Here is a 21,775-nt window from a genome sequence, read left to right on the forward strand (position 1 = left end):
AGAGCAAGACTCTGTTTAAAAAAAAAAATTAGCTGGGTGTGGTGGTGCAAGCCTGTAGTCCCAGCTACTTAGGAGGCCGGGGCGGGAGTATTACTTGAACCCAGCAGGTTGGGGCTGCAGTGAGCTCTGATCTAGCCACTGCACTCCAGCCTTGGGGAAGAGCAAGATCATGTCTCAAATCCCCCTGCCCCACAAAGAAAAACCCCAGAAATTTAAAAAATGACTAGAAAAGAATAAAAAGCCCATCGCTTATGAACATATTTTTATTTTTTCAAAACAAAAAAATGTGAGAAGACTAGCATTATTTTGTATTTTTGCTAATCTCTGACATCCGATTTAATAGAAGATAGTTGGATTTGTAAGTCGGTTTCTTCTTAGACACACTGCTTTGGTTGAATATAAAGAAAAACTGCTTTCACATAGACTTGCAGTTGGAAGAACTTCATGAACCCCCTAAAAGGGTTTCAGGTACCCCCTTGTCAGGAATCCTCAGATAATACTTTGAGAACCACTGCAACAAACTATATTGCTTCTCAGTTAAAAAGTCTTTATTATTAGCTATTGAATTAGTATTAGAACTGACAATTCCTTCCATCCCCCACCCAAGATATTTTAAACAAACTATGAGGGGTGGTGAGGGTGAGGGAAACCTTAACTCTTTTGTTAATTCAATTTTAAGTGACATTAGCGTTTTTTTTTGTGACAGGGTTTTAGTCACCCAGGCTGGAGTGCAGTGGCACAACCCCGGCCAACTGCAGCCTCGACTTCCTGGGCTCAAGCAATCTTCCTGCCTCAGTCCCCCAAGCAGCTGCGCACCACCACACTTGGCTATATTTTTGGTAGAGACAGGGTTTCACCATATTGCCCAGGCTGGTCTCTTAACTTCTAAACTCAAGCCATCCTCCCACCTTGGCCTCTCAAAAGACTAGATTACAGGCATAAGTCACTGTGACATCAATTTTTTTTTTTTAAGACAGAGTCTCACTTTTTCACCCAGGCTGGAGTGCAATGGCGCTATCTCGGCTCACTACAACCTCCGCCTCCTGGGTTCAAGCGATTCTCCTGCCTCAGCCTCCTGAGTAGCAAGGACTACAGGCACCTGCCACCACACCCAGCTAATTTCTGTATTTTTTGGTAGAGATGGGGTTTCACCATATTGGCCAAGCTGGTCTCTAACTCCCAACCTTGTGATCTGCCTGCCTCAGCCTCCCAGAGTGCTGGGATTACAGGTGTGAGCCACCACGCCTGGCTGTGTGACATCAATTTTTGAACTTGAGTTCATAAATTGTCCTTTTGCCAGCCAAGATTATATCTATCTTTTTCTAAGCTAAGAAGAGATAGCAAAATGTCATACACCAGGGGTCCCTAACCCTTGGGCTGCGGAGTGGATCCCAGTCCATGGCCTGCTAGGAACCCGGCTGTACAGCAGGAGGTGAGCAGGGTGGTGAGGGAGCATTACCACCTGAGCTGTGCCTGTCACACCAGCGGCAGCATTAGATTCTCACAGGAGCTTGAACACTACGGCGAACTGTGCATGTCAGGAGTCTAGGTTACGGGTCCATCTAATGCATGATGATCTCAGGTAGAACAGTTCCAAAACCATCCCCAAGCACGCCTGCACCTCAGTCCATCGAAAAATTGTCTTCCATGAAACCAATCCCGGGTGCCAAAAAGATTGGGGACTGCTGTTGTCATACACAACCAAAGTTCACATTTGTATAGTGGTTTTACATTTTACAAAGCGTCTCTCTGTGCCCACGTGATGCCACTCAGTCCTGAGAAGCCGACAGTACGGAGGAGGAAAGCTCAGAGGAGAGAGGCAACTTTCCCAATATTACCATCAGTAACCAGGCTGTGGAACCAGGACTCAGAACTGGCTTTGATGACCGAATCCCATGTTGTCCTCTCATTCAGCTGCCTGCTGCTGTCACACAGGAGGAGAAAGCAGGGCTGACTGCTGTTCTGGGTGCCAGCGATCCACACTCTGCCTTCAGCTGCTGGATTCCTCATGACTAAGTAATGCGCTCACAGGACAAACCTGCCCTGGCCCTGATGAACAAACATTTCACTTTGGAAAGCTGAGTTTTCAGCCTTGGAAGAGGAGACTCTGCATTATATTCACTTTGTTCATATACACAAGAGAGAGCATCCGTTCTGCAATCCAACTGGACTTTATTTGACACATAATACAATATGGTTAAAGAAACAGCAAACTGAAAAAACAAAGCAGAAAAACACAGTTCCATCTAATTTATTATTAGGTAACAGCAGGGAAAGTCATTGAACGAATAACAAAACCATTAAGCTTGATGGAAGGAGCCTTTTCCTAGTGCCCATACCTGAAAGACAAAGTAAATTACTCTGATTAATTCCATGGTAATTTCCTGTTTGAGACATAAAACCTGGTTAAACATATGAGCAACTTTAGTTAGAACCTAAGTGACCACAGTGCGCTCCAAGACTAGGTGACGACAATGACACTAGCTTGGCTGTCACTGTGATTCCCTTTCCCCTCCCCATTGTTCAGAACTGCTTGCTTATTAGTGATGGGCTCTCCCTGTGACTCAACTATAACCACCTGACAGGTGCCAGCAGCTGCCTGGTGGTATCGCGGAGTTGAGGGGGGAAAGCCATTGGTGGTTGTGAAAGGGAACTCCACCTGCTCACTCCAAGCTCAGACAGTTTAAACTTTTGGGCTCCCTGATCACGGCGGCCTATTTTCACCTCAACTCCAGCACTCAGGCATGTTTAGGGTAAACCAAATCGTGAGAATCGCAATTGATTGGCCTTCAATTTCAAAATCTATCATCAGCTCCGATTACATTCAGAGAATGTACATTCTCATTACATTCAGTTCCATACAAAGAGAAGAGAAGCTAGGCGTGGATTTCAGGGGGGTTTCTTTTCCCCAGAAACCCAAATTTGGCTCTAAGAAGATTCTAAAAATAAATAAAGGGCCAAGTGTGGTAACTCACCCCTGTAATCCCAGCACTTTGAGAGGCTGAGGTAGGCAGATCACCTGAGGTCAGGAGTTCAAGACCAGCTTGGCCAACATGGTGAAACCTTGACTCTACTAACAATACAAAAATTAGCCGGGCGTGGTGACAGGTGCCTGTAATCCCAGCTACTCAGGAGGCTAAGGCAGGAGAATTGCTTTAACTGGAGAGTTAAAGGTTACAGTGAACTGAGATCGCACCACTGCACTCTAGCCTGGGCGACAGAGCGAGAACCCATCTCAAAAAAAATAATAAATAAAAATAAACAAGGTCAAGGAATTTCTTCCATATATAAACAGATTTCCTGAACACAAGATCCCTCATTATTAACCTTTGTCCTGGATCATTTTAGGCAGTCAGCGTGATTAAAATAATTTGTCATATGGATAGAAACTAGGGCACTGGAACTCTGGATCATAGCTTCTCATAAGAAATCTACTTGAATATTGTCTAAAAAAGGTTATTGTGCCAAATTCCACATAGGTTAGGCTCTAGCATGTGAGATGGGCTGTAGAACAATCCTATCAGATTAAAGAATGCTGAAGAATTCCTTTTCCCAGTGCACTGATAACCACCACCCAGGAAAGTCACTAGTTAGGCAGAGTGGCAGAGTCAAAACCCCAAATAAAGAATTCTTCATAACCGCCCCCAATTCTTACATTTAGCCCTGGGCACATGTATGGGCAAAACGAGAGTATTGGTTCAAAACGGAACTTTGAGCCTGCACCAGGGCACAGCCAATTACAAAGGTCCCCTGAAAACTTAGAAAAGTGCTCTGCCTTGACATGTATTCCTATCATGGTTCCCCATAGAATGCAAGCTCCAAGGACCATCTCAAACATTTTTATACCTTACACAGTACTTAGCATACATTTTGCTGAAGGGAGCCCAACAGTACCACTCAGATACTCAGTATTTGGCAGGTTTCTTAAAAACTGAATATGCATTGGTAAGACTTCCAAATGTTTTACGAAAATAAATTATTGAATTTAAAAGCAAAATCACTGCACCAATAATGTATTTCTAAGCACTTCACAAACAAAAGAATCCTTTTTGTTGTTGTTTTTTAAACCTAAGAATAGCTTAGTAAAGACTTATATTTAAGTCAAAAAACTCCTTTCCCATTAAAAATTCAGTAAAGAAAATGACCAATAATTCAAAAGAAAAAATGTGCAGGAAGATACACACACACAGGCAGTTCACAGAAAAACCTAAGAGATATAAAAACATGAAAATTTGCCCAACCTCACTGAAAATTCAAAAATAAAAATCAATTATTGATTGTCACCTATCGGAGTGGCTAAGATGGAAAAATGTTATAACAGAGCACTGGTAGGAAATGAAGAAAGTGGAGTTCTGCTCACTATTTGGAGGGAGTGTAAATTAGTGTATATTCTTAGGAATGGAAACACACACTATTTATCAAAAATAAAAATATACACTCTTTTTTTTTGAGACGGAGTTTCGTTTTGTTACCCAGGCTGGAGTGAAGTGGTGTGATCTTGGCTCACTGCAACCGCCACCCCTGGGGTTCAAAAAGATTCTTCTGCCTGGGCCTCCTGAGTTGCTGGGATTATACGCATCAGCCACCATGCCTGGCTAATTTTTGTATTTTTAGTAGAGACAGAGTTTCACCATGTTTGTCAGGCTGGTCTTGAATCCCCGACCTCATGTGATCTGCCTGCCTTGGCCTCCTAAAGTACTGGGATGACAGGCATTAGCCACCACACCCAGCCTGGGACTGACTTTTAAAAATAAAAAATATGTTAAAAAACAAACAAGCGGCTGGGCATGGTGGCTCACTGCTGTAATCCCAGCACTTTGGAAGGCCGAAGTGGGCGGATCACAAGGTCAGGAGCTCAAGACTATCCTGGCCAACATAGTGAAACCCAGTCTCTTTTAAAAAAAAAAAAAAAAAAAAAAAAAAAAAAGGTACATTTAAATAAAGAAATACTCTGTATCCGTTAGAAATGAGTTAGTTCGTTATTTGTAGAAATGGAAAATCTCCAAAATGTACAAAATGAAAAAAAAACAAGGTGAATTACTGTATAGGATACTCACATTTATGTCAACAAAAAATGTATATATACACAACCATATAAATGCCAGTACATGTAAGAGATAAGCAGAAAATCTACTAAGAAGCTGTCCTGTCGCTGAGGGCTAGCTCCAGCAAGCAGAAGCAGGGGTCCACAGTGGGAAATTCATGAATTGTGGTATAACCTTTCAACCATTTAAATTTTAAAAAATTTACCAGGTCATGTTTTATTTATGTAATAAAATCTAATCAGGATAGCCATAAATGCTGTATCAGAATTAATCAGTGTGAGATAAACCACTGAAATATGATAGGTGGATACAAGTCTAGCCCAAAGCTACCTGACATTAGGGAGTCCATGGAGCCTCATTAGCATGGGATGTAATTTTGGAAATATTTAAGTTTGTAGATTATTACATTTTCTACTTTTACAGACCCTAGAAGGCTGTGAAACTTGCTGGGCATGGTGGCTCACACCCATAATCCCAGCACTTTGGGAGATCTAGGCAGGTGGATCACTTGAGGTCAGGAGTTCAAGACCAGCCTGGCCCACATGGTGAAATACTATCTCTACTAAAAATACAAAAATTACCTGGGCATGGTGGCTCACATTTATAATCCCAGCTACTTGACAGGCTGAGTGGGGAGGATCACTTGAACCTGGGAGGTAGAGATTGCAGTGAGCCAAGATAGCACCACTGCACTCCAGCCTGGGCAACAGAGCGAGACTCCGTTTCAAAAAAAACAAAACAAAAAACAGGTTGGGAAATCCTAGGCTGCAAATGTCTAATGTTGGCTAATCCTCTGTGCATTTTCCATATAGGTAAGTCCTAGTTTAAGTAACCAAAAGCTAGTTTAAAAAAGTAAGGCATATATCATGTCTCCATCCGTAAGACCACGCTCCTTTCAGCCTGGGGAAAGTTAAAAAGCCCCATCAAAACAACCAAAGATACCTACTTTTGGAATTCCCACTCTCTGTTGTCCAACGGACACACCTGTCGTGTTTTGAGCCAGCGAGAGATGCAGTGGAAGTGAAAAGCATGCTGAAAGAAAAGATATAGTTTATTAAAAATAACTGTGCAGGCTCAGCCTTCGACCGACAATAGGTCCCACAGGGCAGTGGCATGGGTGACGTACAGCAGGCTAGAAAAAGGAGGTAACAAAGAGAGGCAAAAGATCAACAACTGATGATATCTTGGTTAGGTGCGAGGGAGCATTTGTTAAAAATGTCATTACTACTAAAGAAATCGTTTAGGAAGCAGAGGAGTATGTGCTAGCACTGAGCCTTCTTCTCTTCTCTAAGAGAACACAGAATGTAGCTCCTTGGTCCCATTCAGCCTGTAAGGGGATACTTCCACTTTCCTTGGGAAAGGAGGCCCCTGATCACATGCAGACTTCAAAGATCCCCATTCTTGGCCTCAAGCTTCATTCCCACCCTCCTGCCCCTGGAGAATGCGACCTGTAGGAGCAGAGCCTTCTCCCCAGCCCTTGGTAGGGAAGTGCATGGCCACTGCCGTCCACCTAGAACTGAGAAAGGCCCTTCTCCAGGCTCCCCACACCCAGCTCAGCTCTGGTCAAAGGAACTTTACTTCCAGATTTATTCAGAAACATACTGATATTACAAGAGCTCAGTACTTTACATGAGTTTAATGGGTAAGGGACTTTGTCTTAGGAAATGAGATAGGAGAAAACTGGGGTAAAAGGAAGTATTCTTATGAGGGACAAACAGCACACAAGCAGCCTAACGAGCATCAAAAGGCTTATTTCGTAATCAAGACAGGAAGTAAAAAGACAAGAGTACCAAGAACACCAGTAACTGACAGGGAGCTAGAAGTCTGTTTAGATTTGGGAAAAGGACAATCTGCGTGCAGTGTTTTGGTGTGAGCTAACGACATGCAGATGCTAATCACAACTCCTCTGCAATGAGCACTTCTCCTCCTCCCTCTGCTCATGTGTGTATTAGGACAGACACAGCAAGTACTTCCTTCATTTCGTCTGTGATTGATGGGCTGTGGAGTAGCACAGGGAGAACTCACACCCTAAACAAATGACAAAAGCTCTGCAGGCTTCATTTAATAACAACTGAAATCTGGTCGGTACGTCTCCCAAAGTATGTAAGAACTTAAGGGATTATATAATATGTATTATTATCTTGTGAAATGTCTTTTGACAAAGACAAAAAATATAACTCAGTAATTAAGAGTGAACTCCACAGCAAGTACACTAGGGTAACCAACAGGACAAATATTCTCCCAGAGTGATGGTCTTTTGGAAGATCCCTTTTCTACTGACTCATATAACTCACTGTGAAGAAGAGAAAAAGCAGAATTTCCAAAAGGCAGAAAGCGGAGACATTTTTCTTAACCACCAGGTGTTGGGGTCGGGCTCATCTAAGGCTATTGGACAGCTTCTCCGTCTCCCACCTCATCCACTAAGCACTTTGCTGCAGCAGTACAGAGTACTGGTACAGCTCGACTAAGTGAGAGAACACCAAGTGCTGGGGACAGGGGGGCTGTAAGTGAGGTGCAGGGAGGTGAAAGCACCCCTGAACATTTACTAAGACGTGTTAATGGGTATATTTAGCAGTCAAAGTGCAATTTTCAGAAGATAAATTTATAGTACTTGACAGTTTACAGGAGATGTTGACATACATTACCTCATTTGAGCCCTCACACCAACCCTGGCAGGCAAGCATGACAGATATTTTTATCTTCATTTTACAGACAGGAAACTGAAACCCAGACAAGTGACTTGCTTAATTCACAGAGCTGGTTTGTAGAAGACCGAGAACTAGAACCCAGGACTAACCCAGAGGCTTCTGCCACACCATGCTGGCTCTCCTTTATGGCAGGCTCTCTGAGCAAATCTCTCCTTAGCCAAAGTGAAGGGGAAGTTCACTCTCTTTTCCTTCCACATAAACATGGTTCTTAGTATATGTCTGCATGCTAGAAAGGGCAAAGAGCCCAACATGCTTTTTTTTTTTTTTGAGATGGAGTCTTGCTCTGTCGCCCAGGCTGGAGTGCAGTGGCACCATCTTGGCTCACTGCAACCTCCATCTCCCGGGTTCAAGCGATTCTCCTGTCTCAGCCTCCCAAATACCTGGGATTACAGGTGCACGCCGCTATGCCTGGCTAATTTTTGTATTTTTAGTAGAGATGGGGTTTCACCATGTTGGCCAGGCTGGTCTCGAACTCCTGACCTCAGGTGATCTACCTGCCTCAGCCTCCCAAAGTGCTGGGGTTACAGGTACAGTGAGCCACCTTGCCAGGCCCCAGTATACTTCTTTTATCCCCATAAAAGAGTGAAGCTCCCCTCTGGCCAACATGGGCTACTGTGAGCCTGGCCAAAGGGTCCCAACAGAGACAGAAGAAGTTGTACCAGAAAGTGTGGGTAGGAGCTGGGCATAGTGGCTCATGCCTGTAATCTCAGTACTCTGGGAAGCCAAGGTGGGTGAATCGCCCTGAGGTCAGGAGGTTGAGACCAGCCTGGCCAACACGGTGAAACCCCATCTCTACTAAAAATACAAAAGTTAGCCAGGTGTGGATGATGTGCACCTGTAATCCCAGCTACTCAGAAGGCTGAAGCAGGAGAATCACTTGAACCCAGGAGGTGATGGTTGCAGTGAGCTGGGATGGCACCACTGTACTCTAGTCTGGACAACAGAGTAAGACTCTGTCTCAAAGAAAAAAAAAATGTGTAGGTAAGAGAGTTGCAAGACAATAGGAAAAAATACTGAGAATACCACCTCCACAGTAACCCCTCTACCTCAATTTGTATTTATTTATATTATATATATATATTTTTTTGAGATGGAGTTTCGCTCTCGTTGCCCAGGCTGGAGTGCAATGGCACAATCTTGGCTCACTGCAACCTCCGCCTCCCAGGGTCAAACAATTCTCCTGCGTCAGCCTCCTGAGTAGCTGGGATTACAGGCATCCACCACCATGCCTGGCCAATTTTTTGTATTTTTATTTTCAGTAGAGATGGGGTTTCACCATGTTAGTCAGTCTGGCCTTGAACTCCTGACTTCAGGTGATCTGCCCAACTTGGCCTCCCAAAGTGCTGGGATTACAGGTGTGAGCCACCGCGCCAGGCCTATTTAGATTTTTTTTAACAAGCACTTATGCTTACTATGTGCTGGGAGCTGTTCTAATCACATTTTAACATAAATCATCTAATCCTGATTACAATTTGATGGGGTCTACTATCAGCCCCATTTTACATGAGGGAACCCAAGATTAGAGATATTAAATGCCTTGCCTAATGTCACTTAGCAAGTAAGTCACAAACATAGGGAATGGTGGTCTGACTCTAGAATATCTTAGCCCTGAGTCATGCTGAGAACTGTGGGTATTCTGTCCCCATGACACAGGAGGCCCTGACAAGACAATTTTAGCTCATGTGACTGGGACTTTACAGCTTAAAAAATGAATTTTTAACACATGCTGGAAATAACATATTTGATATTGGCTATCCTTCACAGCTGTCACACTCTTGGAAGGCCATTCAGTCCACTAAAGCTATACAAAACATTTCTGGCATAAGCCATGTTAAAAAAAATCCTAACTCAGTACATGTGCCACACTTAAAACAAACACACATACAGAGAGACTTCAACACTCAATTTATTCATCAAACTTAGTTCCATTAGACACCCGGTCTTTAAAAAAGACTGTTTCAAAGGTAAAGATTTCTACCAAGAGAATATTCCAAAGGGTGTATGTACATGTTGAAAGCAATTCCCATAGATGAAGCCCCAAAACATTGCTCACAAACGTGGGTCCACTTTATAATCAAGACAAGCGCCTCTTTGCAGTAACTAGTAATTTTTACCCTGTAACATGTGAATAGTATGATGATTTAAAATCTTTTTTACTATTTGTATACCTTTTGGAAGAAAGGTGGGCTACTCATTTTTTCCCCTATTTTCAAAGCAGAAAAAGTGGAAGTATGTTTACAAGCCATGCTGATAGGTAAAGATATTTCCTTACGTTACAGACTCCCCATGCAACGGTACACTCTTCTGAAGTAGCGGACGCCTGGTTAGCTTGACATTCTATGCCTGTAGGAACAAGAGCAACAGGATCACTGGACCTTGGGAGCAGCAACGTTTCAATCTGTAGCAGCCAAAACAATTCTCAAGTGGTTAATTAGCTATAATTGTTTTTTAATGAATGTGGGAAATGGAGAACAGAGAAGACAGAGATAACAGTATGCTTTCTGACGATTTCCTATCCTTGTTTAAAAAGAGTAACATGGGAAATGCACATCTCACTCCTGTTGCCCAGGCTACAGTGCAGCGGCATGAGTATGGCTCACTGCAGCCTCGACTTCCTGGGCTCAGGTGATTCTCCCTCAGCCTTCTGAGTAGCTGGGACTGTAGGCACGTGGCACCACACCCAGCTAATTGTTTATACTTTTTGTAGAGATGAGGTTTCACCATGTTGCCTTAACTGAGATGACATCTTGATTGAGATTAAGATCTGATGGGTAAAGCAGGACTGGGGATAAATACTCAAAGAACAAGAATTACTAATGCAAAATTTGCTTTCTCTGATGATGTAACTTAACAGTCTCCCTTCTGAAGAATAAAAAGCTTCAGGAGAAACTATTTAATAGGGGATAATTACTTCAAACCACTACAGGTGAGAAATAGTAAAACAAAAAAAACCAACAAAACTAGATGTTAATGGGTATATGTGGTTTTAGAGGAAGAGATACCACAATAAGGATTTTTTTTTCACCCTTCAAAAATATGGAAAGTGGGCCAAGCGAGGTGGCTCACTATAATGCCAGCACTATGAGAGGCCGAGGTGGGCGGATCACAAGAAGCCAGGAGTATGAGACCAGCCTGACCAACATGGCAAAACCCCATCTCTGCTAAAAAATTAGCCGAGCGTGGTAGAGCATGTCTGTAATGCCAGCTACTTCGGAGGCTGAGGCTGGAGAATTGCTTGAACCTAGAGGGCAGAGGTTGCAGTGAGCTGAGGTCACATCACTGCACTCCAGCCTGGGCAACAGACTGTATCAACAAAAACAAAAAACAAAGAACAAAAACAAAGGCTGGGTGTGGAGGCTCATGCTTGCAATCCCAGCACTTTGGGAGGACAAGGAGGATGGATCACTTGGTGTCAGGGTTCGAGACCAGCCTGGCCAATGTAGTGTAACCCCATCTCTACCAAAAATGCAAAAATTAAGCTGGGCACAGTGGCTCACGCCTGTAATCCCAGCACTTTGGGAGACTAAGGCGGGTGAATCACGAGGTCAGGAGTTCAAGACCAGCCTGGCCAACATGGTGAAACTCCATCTCTACTTAAAAAAAAAAAAAAAAAATTAGCTGGGCATAGTGGTGGGGGCCTGTAATCCCAGCTACTTGGGAAGCTGAGGTAGGAGAATTGCTTGAACCTGGGAGGCGGAGGTTGCAGCAAGCCGAGACTGCGCCACTGCACTCTAACCCAGGTGACAGAGTAAGACTCCATCTCAAAAAAAAAAAAAAAGAAAAGAAAAAAATTAGCCAGCCATGGTGGCAGATATCTGTAATCCCAGCTACTCAGGAAGCCGAGGCAGGAGAATCACTTGAACCCAGGAGGCAGAGGCTGCAATGAGCTGAAATCACACCACTGCATTCCAGACTGGGCAACAGAGTGACAGTGTCTCAGAACAAAAAAAAAAGGAAAGCAAATAACTTACTTTTGCTAGCCAGATTTACACTACAGAGTAACTTGGTTTGCCAACTGATAAAAATGAAGAATTGGGCCACGCACAGTGGCTCACACCTGTAATCCCAGACTTTGGGAGGCAGAGGCAGGAGGATCACTTTAGCCCAGGAGTTCAGTACCAGCCTGGGTAACACAACATCTCACCTCTAGAAATAAAAAAATTACCCAGGCATGGTGGCACATACCTGTGGTCCCAGCTACTAAGAAGGCCGAGGCAGGAGAATGATGGCACAGGCGGTTGAGGCCGCCGTACACCATGATCGAACCACTGCACTCCAGCCTGGGTGATAAGGCAAAACCTTGTTTAAAACAAACAAACAAACAAACAATCAAACAACCAAACAGAAAAGGCTGGGCATGGTGGCTCATGTCTGTAATCCCAGCACTTTGGGAAGCTGAGGCAGGCGGATCATCCGAGGTCAAGAGTTCAAACCAGCCTGGCCAACATGGTGAAACGCTATCTCTACTAAAAATACAAAAAAAATAGCCAAGCATGGTGGCAAGTGCCTATAATCCCAGCTACTAGAGAGGCTGAGGCAGGAGAATTGCTGGAACTTGGGAGGCAGAGGTTGCAGTTAGATGAGATTGCGCCACTGCACTCCACCCTGGGTGACAGAGCAAGGCTCTGAAACTCCATCCTCCCCCCACAAAAAAAAAAATCTAGGATCTATGCAATGTATTTAAGAACTTATTGAGACTGGAATACACTACTATATTTAAAAGAATGGCAGAGAAAAGTAAATATGATGTATTTACTTTTCATGAGACTACGTATTACGAAATTAGCTGAGTCTTTCTTTTGACTGTGGCCACAGCACTACAAACCTAAAGAATCCTTGGCTGGATGCGGTGGCTCATGTCTGTAATCCCAGCACTTTGGGAAGCCGAGATGGGTGGACCATCTGAGGTCAGGAGATCGAGACCAGCCTGATAAACATGGAGAAACCCTGTCTCTACTAAAAATACAAAAATTAGCCAGGTGGGATGGTGCATGCCTGTAATCCCAGCTACTCAGGAGGCTGAGGCAGGAGAATCACATGAGCCTAGGAGGTGGAGGTTGCAGTGAGCCGAGATTGTGTCATTGCACTCAGCCCAGGCAACAGGAGTGAAAACTCAGTCTCAAAAAAAAAAAAAAAAAAAAAAAAAGAGAATCCTTCAGGCTCCCTTCATGGTAGAGTCCTTTCTTTCCTCTCTGCCATACCTATCACTCTCAATTCCTCCCTACCCTTAAAGACCCAGCTTAAATCCCTACTTCTTGGTAGGGCGAGGTGGCTCCCACCTGTAATCCCGGCACTTTGGGAGGCCAAGGTGGGAGGATCACCTGAGGTCGGGAGTTTGAGACCAGACTGACCAGTGGAAAAACCCTAACTCTACTAAAAATACAAAAATTTGTAAGGCACGGTGGCGCATGCCTGTAATCCCAGCTACTCGGGAGGGTGAGGCAAGAGAATCCCTTGAACCTGGGAGGCAGAGGTTGCAGTGAGCTGAGATCGTGCCATTGCACTCCAGCCTGGGTGAGTGTGAGACTCCATTTCGAAAATAAAAAAAAAATTAGCTAGGTCTGGTAGCGCACGCCTGTGGTCCCAGCTAGTTGGAGGCTGAGATAGGAGGACTGCTTGATCCCAGGTCAAGGCTGCAGTGAGCTATGATTATGCCACTGCACTCAAGCCTGGGCAACTAAGCAAGACCCTATCTCTAACAAAAAAAATACATAAAAATAAATAAAAAATAAAAAGTGTTTCTTTTTTGAGATAAGGTCTCACTCTCTCACCTAGGCTGAAGTGCAGAGGTGCAATCTTGACTCACTGTCATCTCCGCCTCCTGGGCTCAAGTGATCTTCCCACCTAAGACTCCCAAGTAGCAGTAAGCCACCATGCCTGGCTAATTTCTTATAGAGACAGGGTTTCACCATGTTGCCCAAGATGGCCTTGAACTCCTAGGCTCAAATGATCCACCTGCCTTGGCCACCCAAAAGTGGAGGTAGCTCACACCTGTAGGGTTTACAGCTGTGAGCTACCTCATCTGACTGAGAGTCTTTTTTTTTTTTTTTGAGTCAGAATTTTGCTCTTCTTGGCCAGACTGGAGTGCAATAGTGCGATCTCAGCTCCTGCAACCTTGGAGTTTCACTCTTGTTGCCCAGACTGGAGTGCAATGGTGTGATCTTGGCGCACCACAACCTCCATCTCCCGGGTTCAAGCAATTCTCCTGCCTCAGCCTCCCAAGTAGCTGGGTTTACAGGCATGCCCCACCATGCCTGGCTAATTTTGTATTTTTAGTAGAGACGGGGTTTCTCCATGTTGGTCAGGCTGGTCTCGAACTTCAGATCACAAGGTGATCTGCCCACCTTGGCCTCCCAAAGTGCTGGCATTATAGGTGCGAGCCACCACACCCAGCCAGAGTGTCTTTCTATTTTTTTTTTTTTTTAACTGAGTTTAGCTCTTTTTGGCCAGGCTGGAGTGCAATGGCGCCATCTTGGCTCACTGTAACCTACGCCTCCCGGGTTCAAGTGATTCTCTTGCCTCAGCCTCCTGTGTAGCTGGGATTACAGTTGCACACGCGCCACCATGCCTGGCTAATTTTGTATTTTTAGTAGAGACAGGGTTTCACCATGTTGGGCAGGCTGGTCTTGAACTCCTGACCTCAGGTGATCCGCCCACTTCAGCCTTCCAAAGTGCTGGGATTACCGGCTTCCACCTACACTGGCCCAAGAGTATGTTTCTTAAAGGTAAAGACTTGAGACCGGGCGTGGTGGCTCAGCTCTGTAATCCCAGCACTTTGGGAGGCCAAGGCAGGGTGGACTGCTTGAGGTCAGGAGTTTGAGTGGGTCACATCTGTAAACCCTGTGCTTTGGGAGGCCGAGGCAGGTGGATCATCTGGTCAGGAGTTCACGACCAGCCTGGCCAACATGGCGAAATCTTGTCTTTACTAAAAATACAAAAAAATTAGCTGGGTGAGGTGGCCCATGCCTGTAGTCCCAGCTACTCGGGAGGGTGAGGCAGGAGAATCACTTGAACCCGGGAGGCGGAGGTTGCAGTGAGTCAAGATTGCATCACTGCACTCCAGCCTGAGTGAAAGAGAGAGACTCTGTTTCAAAAAAACAAAAAAAAGTAAAGACCTGATCTCAGTTATTGTTTTATCCTGGTGCCTACCAAATGCTCAGGATATATCATTGGATAAATAAAAGATGTGCCTTAGAAAATATTTTCATAAATTTTGTTATAGGATTTCAATATTCTACTTCATGTGACACTTAAAATATATTATGAGACAAAACAGGTATCTAATTGAAAGCCTACTGTGATGTGTCAAGCACTTCATTCTAAGAGAAGGCAGAATATGGATCACTTTTGTTTTTTGCGGTCCTTCTAAAAAGTGCATTTTCTCATATCCAGAGACATATACACACTGACTTAAATATAGAGAAAAATCAGGGTTGTATAAAATCATTAACTGTTTTCAAAAGAAAGCCCCAAAAAAGTAAAATTTTTTCTGGGTTTAACTCCTTGTGAAAATGCAAGGCCCAGAAACTAGCAAGCATGTAATCAAAGACCCCACCCAAACACATTTGAAATCGTGCATGTGTTTTTCTGTGATGAGTCCATGGCATCTATATTAAACATTATGGTAGGTGCTGATCTCCCTTGGCTATAGCGTGAAGAGATAAACAGTGTCAAAGCTCAAAGAAGCCAAGTGCAATACATGACCAGTATATGCCATGACTGGTCCATGACGCTTTACAACACAAAATATTTGATTTATGCCTTCCAAGTTGAAAACAACTGAGCAAGTTTAAGATAAGATCTAAAGCTCAACTATGGGTTAGTCTTACATTGCACAATAAAATAGCTATTAGCCACATGTGACTGCTGAGCGCTTAAAATGTGGCTAGTCTGAATTCAAACGTGCTGTAAGTGTAAAATACACACTGAATTTCAAAGACCACACAAAAACCAGAATGTAAAATATTTCTTTTTTTTTTACATTAATTACATGTTGAAATAAAAATATTTTGGTTATAATAGCCTAAGTAAGATAGATTAATTTCACCTTTTTATTTTCTTTTTATTTTCTTAATGTGGGTTCTAGAAAATTTCAGGCCACAGTGGCTCACACCTATAATTACAACATTTTGGAAGGCCAAAGCAGGAGGATCACTTGAAGCCAGTTAGAGACCAGCCTGGGCAACAAAGCGAGATCCTGTCTCTGGAAAAAAAAAAAAAAAGGAAAAAGAAAATTTAAAATTATATATGTTTGTATTCGTGGCTTACATTCATATTGGACAGTGCTAGGTTAGACAAAACCAATGAAGAAAAGAGGTGAAGAATATTCCAGGTAAAAAGAACAGGCTATATAAAGGCTCTAAAAAAGAGGATGGACACTTCAAGAATGGAAAAGCAGGCTGGGTGTAGTGGCTCACACCTGTAATCCCAGCACTTTGGAAGGCTAAGGTGGGTGGATCACTTGAGGTCAGGAGTTCAAGACCAGCCTTGCCAACATGGTGAAACACTGTCTCTCCTAAAAATACAAAAATCAGCAAGGCATGGTGGCAGGCACCTGTAATCCCAGCTACTGAGGAGGCTGAGGCAGGAGAATCCCCTGAACCTGGGAAGCAGAGGTTGCAGTGAGCTGAGATCAAACCACTGCACTCTAGCCTGAGCAACTCCGTCTCAAACAAAGAAAACAAAAAAAAAAGGAAAAGTAGCCAGGGACCTTGGCTGCTTCTGCCACCATGGTCGGTTAGGAAAAAAAAAAAAAAAAGCATCCAGGTAAACCACCACAGTGAGCAGGAGTGACTCAGGATGAAGTTGGAAAGGCAGGTGAGTGATCTGAAAAGTAAGTTCTTTTAATTCCAATTCTAGAAACTTGAAGTTTCTTTCCTTCATTTCCGGCCTCAGTAACAAATCATTTTAGTTCCTGGATGAAAAAGTAACCTCAACTGTTCCTGGTATGATCAACATTCTTGTCCCTACTACTGTAAGGACAGGAAATCAATCCATCAAAGGCTATAATCGAATCACTATGTACCACTACATTTAATAAAATATGTGAAGATTTAAATAAATTTTCTTTAGTGCAATTAATTACCTATTTAGATGTTGGAAATTATGTCTTTTTTTTTTTTTTTTTAACTATGTTTGGGGCTAACATACAAAATCCTTACTCCTTAGGCTTCTTTCCTTTGTAAACACTGACCAGCAAAAATTAGCTCAGATAGAACTTTTTTTTTTTTTGGAGACAGAGTCTTGCTGAGGGAGGCCGAGGCGGGTAGATCACAGCTTGTAGTGCAGTGGTGTGATCTCAGTTCACTGTAACCTTCACTTCCCAGGTTCAAGCAATTCTCCTGCTTCAGCCTCTCAAGTAGCTGGGATTACAGACATGCACCATCACAACCAGCTAATTTTTGTATTTTTAGTAGAGACGGGGTTTCACCATTTGGCCAGGCTGGTCTTGAACTCCTGGCCTCAAATAAGCTGCCCACCTCTGCCTCCCAAAGTGCTGGGTTTACAGGCATGTACCACCATGCCTGGCTAATCTTTGTGTTTTTAATAGAGTTGGGGTTTCACCATGTTGGCCAGTCCGGTCAACTCCTGGCCTCATATGATCTACCCACCTCAGCCTCCCAAACTGAGCCAATGTGCCTGGCCTCAGATAGAACATTTTAGCTCAAAGTTTATTTTCCTCCGTTGACTATTTCTACCTTTGAGTCTAGGTACAAGATGGGAGATACGTAGGAAGAGTCAATAGTGCCTGTTGTCCACAATTCATTCTAAATGTGTTCCTGCCATCTTTAGATTGAGTAGATTTATTCTGAGAGCTGGGTGTGCCTCCAGGACATCATTAAAAAACTACTCTATTTCCAACACACCAAACAGATTAGATACAGAAGACTGAGTGCTCAGTGTAGGCTTCTATCATCCTTGTGAAGAAGAAAATTGGTCACATCAAGATAGTCACAATCTCTGTAACCTTCTCAACTTCCTCCCATCCTCCTCCAATTACTTACAAAGATCCATAATGTGGTTCCTGCAGATGGCACAGTTATCAACCACAATATCCCAGGCCCAGAGGGCTACTGCATTCCACTGGAAAGACAAAAAGAGGGAAAAATGCATTCTCCTTGTAACACACACTCTTTATGACTTCATGCTGCAGCTGCAGTTACCATCTCTTCAGCCACAGGGAACCACCAAACAAAAGTTTCTGGATATTACATTATTCTTATTATATCAAAGGACAACGGCAGACTACATGTATGTTCTCCCATTCTCCAAAAGGCTGCGTATGTGAACACAGAAATTAATGAGTCATCTTTTGTTTCCTATAGTTTAAAATAATTTAGTCAGTGGCCAGGCACAGTGGCTTGTACCTATAATCCTAGCACTTTGGGAGGCCGAGGCGAGGGGATCACTCGAGGTCAGGAATTTGAGACAAGCCTGGCCAACATGCCGAAACCTCATCTCTAGTAAAAATACAAAACTTAGCCGGGCATGGTGGCAGTTGTCTATAATCCCAGCTACTCAGGAGGCCGAAGCAGACTACTTGAACCTGGGGGGCAGAGGTTGCAGTGAGCTGACATCGGTGCCACTTTACTCCAGCCTGGGCAAAAGAGTGAACTCTGCCTCAAAAAAAATTAAAAAAATGAAATAAAATAATTTAGTCAGCCGTATCAATGTAAGCAAATTAGGAACAATTTTTAATTGCCTGTTGTAGGCTTAATAAACACAAACTTGAATTACTGTGCAGGTTTTTGTGGCAGTTGCAGAAGAGCTCAAAATCTGAGTAAGTATCTGCTCTTCCAGGGAGCTCCGGAAGCATGAGCAATGAGGTGAAAGCTAGGGAACAGAATGAACTAAGATGATCATGGGATCATAAAATGGATAATCATGGGATAAGCTGGATAATTAACTACCCGAGTCAGTACACAGACCAAGGTCATCACTTAAATCTTAGCAGATTACTTCATAACAAATTCTAGAATTCACTAGAATTTTATTTGATTCTTACCATAAAATAAACTGATGTTCCCAACTTTTATATGTCTTCTATTAAGATAATTCCAGTAAGAGTTTAACTAAAAGTGGCATTTCAGTTATTCGACTCTGGCTTCCTCAGTTACGAATACTGCCAAACCTTCATCACTTTCAAACCCCATTCTCAGTGCCTAGTAACTCCTTTCCCACTTTTCACATCACAGCTTCAACTTGGAGGAAAAGCCCCTCTTCTATTATTCTTCAATATGGCTGCTGGCTGTAACTGAGCAGCAGTGGCCACAATGAGACACCAAAAAGCACTAGGACGGGGGATATGTCAGTGTTTAACCAGATGTTCCAGGAATATCTTCCCTATTTTAGAATCTCCATTTTGAACAGTTTTCATGTTAGGTGGGAATCGACACTTTTCCCCAAACTGTGGCAAACCACTAAAAGGCATTTCATATAAAAAGACACGTTCCATTTTTGCTTTCCCACTCTTACCAAGTCATTCGCGACTAGTACTCAACCCTCCCTAAATGCCACAGGATTTGGGCTCGGATTTTCTTAACAAATGCCACCATGCTTTTTATTTTTATTTTGGAAGGGGGAGATCCTGGACGTGACAGGGAACCCAGGACTGGGGTGGTTATGTGAAAAGACAACAGACGTCTCAGAAGAGCCAAGCATTACACTCCAGACTCTTTAGACGGTGTGAGGCCCAGAGATGGGGTAATGGAGGCCTCGGTTCGTCGAGCACCAAGTCTGGATTCCTCAAAATGAGAGGACCCCGAGCTTCAAAAAGGGGCGGGGCAAGATCACCAGCGGGGCCCCTTAGAGGCCTCCAATGCAGTACGACCTCAGGTTGTTCCCAGCTTTCGCCGCACTGCCCCATCCTCCACCGCCGCAGTCGCTCTGACTCCCCATTTCACCCACCCTACCCCACCCTGTCCTTCCCCCACCTCTCAACCACTCCAGTGACAGCTCAAGCGCTTGGCTCCTGCCGCCAAATCGCAACCCCGAGTATCTCAATAAGCAGCTCCGTAATTGGCCCCTCAGCCTCACAGCGAAACCAACACGTCCCCTGAAAGTGGGCCACCGTCACGCCGATCAACTCTAAGACCCGCCCCCAGGCTTCCTTTCGTGGTACCCGGTCCCAGGAACGCCCTGAAATGAAACCCTTTACTCCCCGCCTCGACCATCCTGGGGCCTGCCAGCCAGATCCGCGCCTCTCTAGCTTCCCTGAGGAAGGTGCTGGCGAGACCCAACCTTTTTCACTTCAAAGCGCTTCTTGCCCGCGCCGCTGTTGGTGCCGCTCGGGGTATCCACATCCATCGCTGCCGCCATTTTGGAACCAGAAGGTCTGTCGTCCGACCACCGCGCCTGCGCAACTGCGCACACCACAGTCCCCCGCCTCCCGGCACCTCCTCCCGCACCCCACCCCTTACTGGCGCGCGAGGGGCAGGTGGGGGCGGAGCACGTCGCCACGCCTCTTAAAGGGGCTGGCGCAGATCGCCCCACCCGCGTCGTGTCGGCCGGGGAGGGGGTGGTGGCGGGAGTGGCTGGGGCGGGGCGGAGGCTACGTGAGCTAGCCTGGTGGAAATGTTCGAAAGGGTTCGCTCTCGCCGCCTCTTCTGGGAAGCCCCCGTCCACACTCCGTCAGCTGGGGCGGCGGCTGTTTCCTCCGCATGAGCACGACCTGCGCCGCAGCCCTACCCGGCTTGTCGGGCTCGCCGGGTCGCCGCGCAGCTCCCGGTGCCGGCGGGGGAAGGCGCGGGGGTGGGTGCCCGCCGCCTGCCCCAGAACCCGAGAGCTCTCGCTGGTCTTTCGCAGACTCTGACCCGCCTCGGAGCCAGGCCCGAGGTGCAGTCCTCCTGAGAGGGCTGGAGCACAGGCACCATCTGGTCTCCGATTTCTGTTCGGGAACTGCTCTGGGATTCGATGGGAAGAAGGGAGACCTCAGCCCTCCCTAAGGCCAGACTGAGCAGACCCCCAGTCCTGCCCTGCCCGCCTAGTCGCAGTCCTAGGACCGCCTTTGGTCGGGGTGCCCGGCTTCACCGTAGCGTGCGTCAGTCCCCACTCCCCATTCCTCAGTTGTCAGCTGCGTAGGGTGATTTCTTCCCGGTCTGTGTCCTCTTTCTGCTGCTTGAGCTATAATGAAACAGACCCACCTGAAGTCACTGTATTTCTTGAATTTTGTGAGGCATTCTGACTTTTTTTTTTTTTTAAATAGGGACAGTGTCTCACTATGTTGCCCAGGCTGGTCTCGAACTCGGGCTCAGGCGATCCTCACACTTTGGCCTCCCGTAGTGCTGGGATCACAGGAGTACGCCACCACGCCCGGCCCAAGCACCTGTACTTCGTGTCACTCTCCCATTTCTGCGTAGACCAGGACTCCCTTTGACATCTCTAACCTTGAAAAGGTGTGACTGCCAGATCACTCTTAGATCTCGTACAGGTTTATTTAAAGCCTTGTATTTTCTCTTAAAAGATAACTGGAGAGTAATGAAATGTGCTGACTCTATTGCTAAAGAGAAATAATTGGCTGGGCATGGTGGCTCACGCCTATAATCTCAGCACTTTGGGAGGCTGAGGCGGGTGGATCACATGAAGTCGGGAGTTCGAGACCAGCCTGGCCAACATGGCAAAACCCCATCTCTACGAAAAATAGAAAAATTAGCCTGGTGTGGTGGCATGCGCCTGTAGTCCCAGCTACTCGGGAAGCTGAGGCAGGAGAATAGCTTGAACCCGGGAGGCAGAGGTTGCAGTGAGCCGAGATCGTGCCAGTGCACTCCAGCCTGGTGAGAGAGCGAGACTCCATCTCAAAATAATAACAATAATAATAACAGTGAAAGAATTGCGATTTGTTTCCTTTTTAGTCATAAACAGGAACAATAGATCCTGGAAAACACCACCACAGCTTTAACCAGACTTGAAAAGAAAAATTGTTCGAGACCTTAAAGGGCTATAGGAACCCTACAGAGTTTTTCTTAGCCCAAGTTTTAATGATTTTATGTGAAAATATCTGTCATTAATGTATTGTGTGCCTAC

At 44.9% G+C, this 21,775-nt stretch overlaps 1 protein-coding gene across 2 annotated transcripts; it reads right to left on the reverse strand.

Moving 5' to 3' along the window:
* Positions 1–2,152: 2,152 nt before the first annotated feature.
* RBX1 (ring-box 1) lies at positions 2,153–20,142 on the reverse strand. Of its 2 annotated transcripts, XM_012459047.3 has the most exons (5): positions 19,994–20,142; positions 17,758–17,836; positions 10,026–10,096; positions 5,992–6,077; positions 2,153–2,339 (listed from the first exon to the last, which is right to left on the reverse strand). In XM_012459047.3, exons 1-5 carry the CDS (start codon positions 20,069–20,071, stop codon positions 2,327–2,329), a joined length of 327 nt encoding a protein of 108 aa, XP_012314470.1. In that variant the 5' UTR covers positions 20,072–20,142; the 3' UTR covers positions 2,153–2,326. The 2 variants fall into 2 exon arrangements, with proteins under 2 accessions (XP_012314470.1, XP_064224188.1); XM_064368118.1 differs by lacking the exon at positions 5,992–6,077.
* Between the last annotated feature and the right edge of the window lie 1,633 nt (positions 20,143–21,775).

Source organism: Aotus nancymaae, unplaced genomic scaffold (genome assembly GCF_030222135.1).
Source record: "Aotus nancymaae isolate 86718 unplaced genomic scaffold, 86718_ANA_hifiasm-v0.15.2.pri h1tg000076l, whole genome shotgun sequence".
Taxonomy (NCBI): Eukaryota; Metazoa; Chordata; class Mammalia; order Primates; family Aotidae; genus Aotus; species Aotus nancymaae.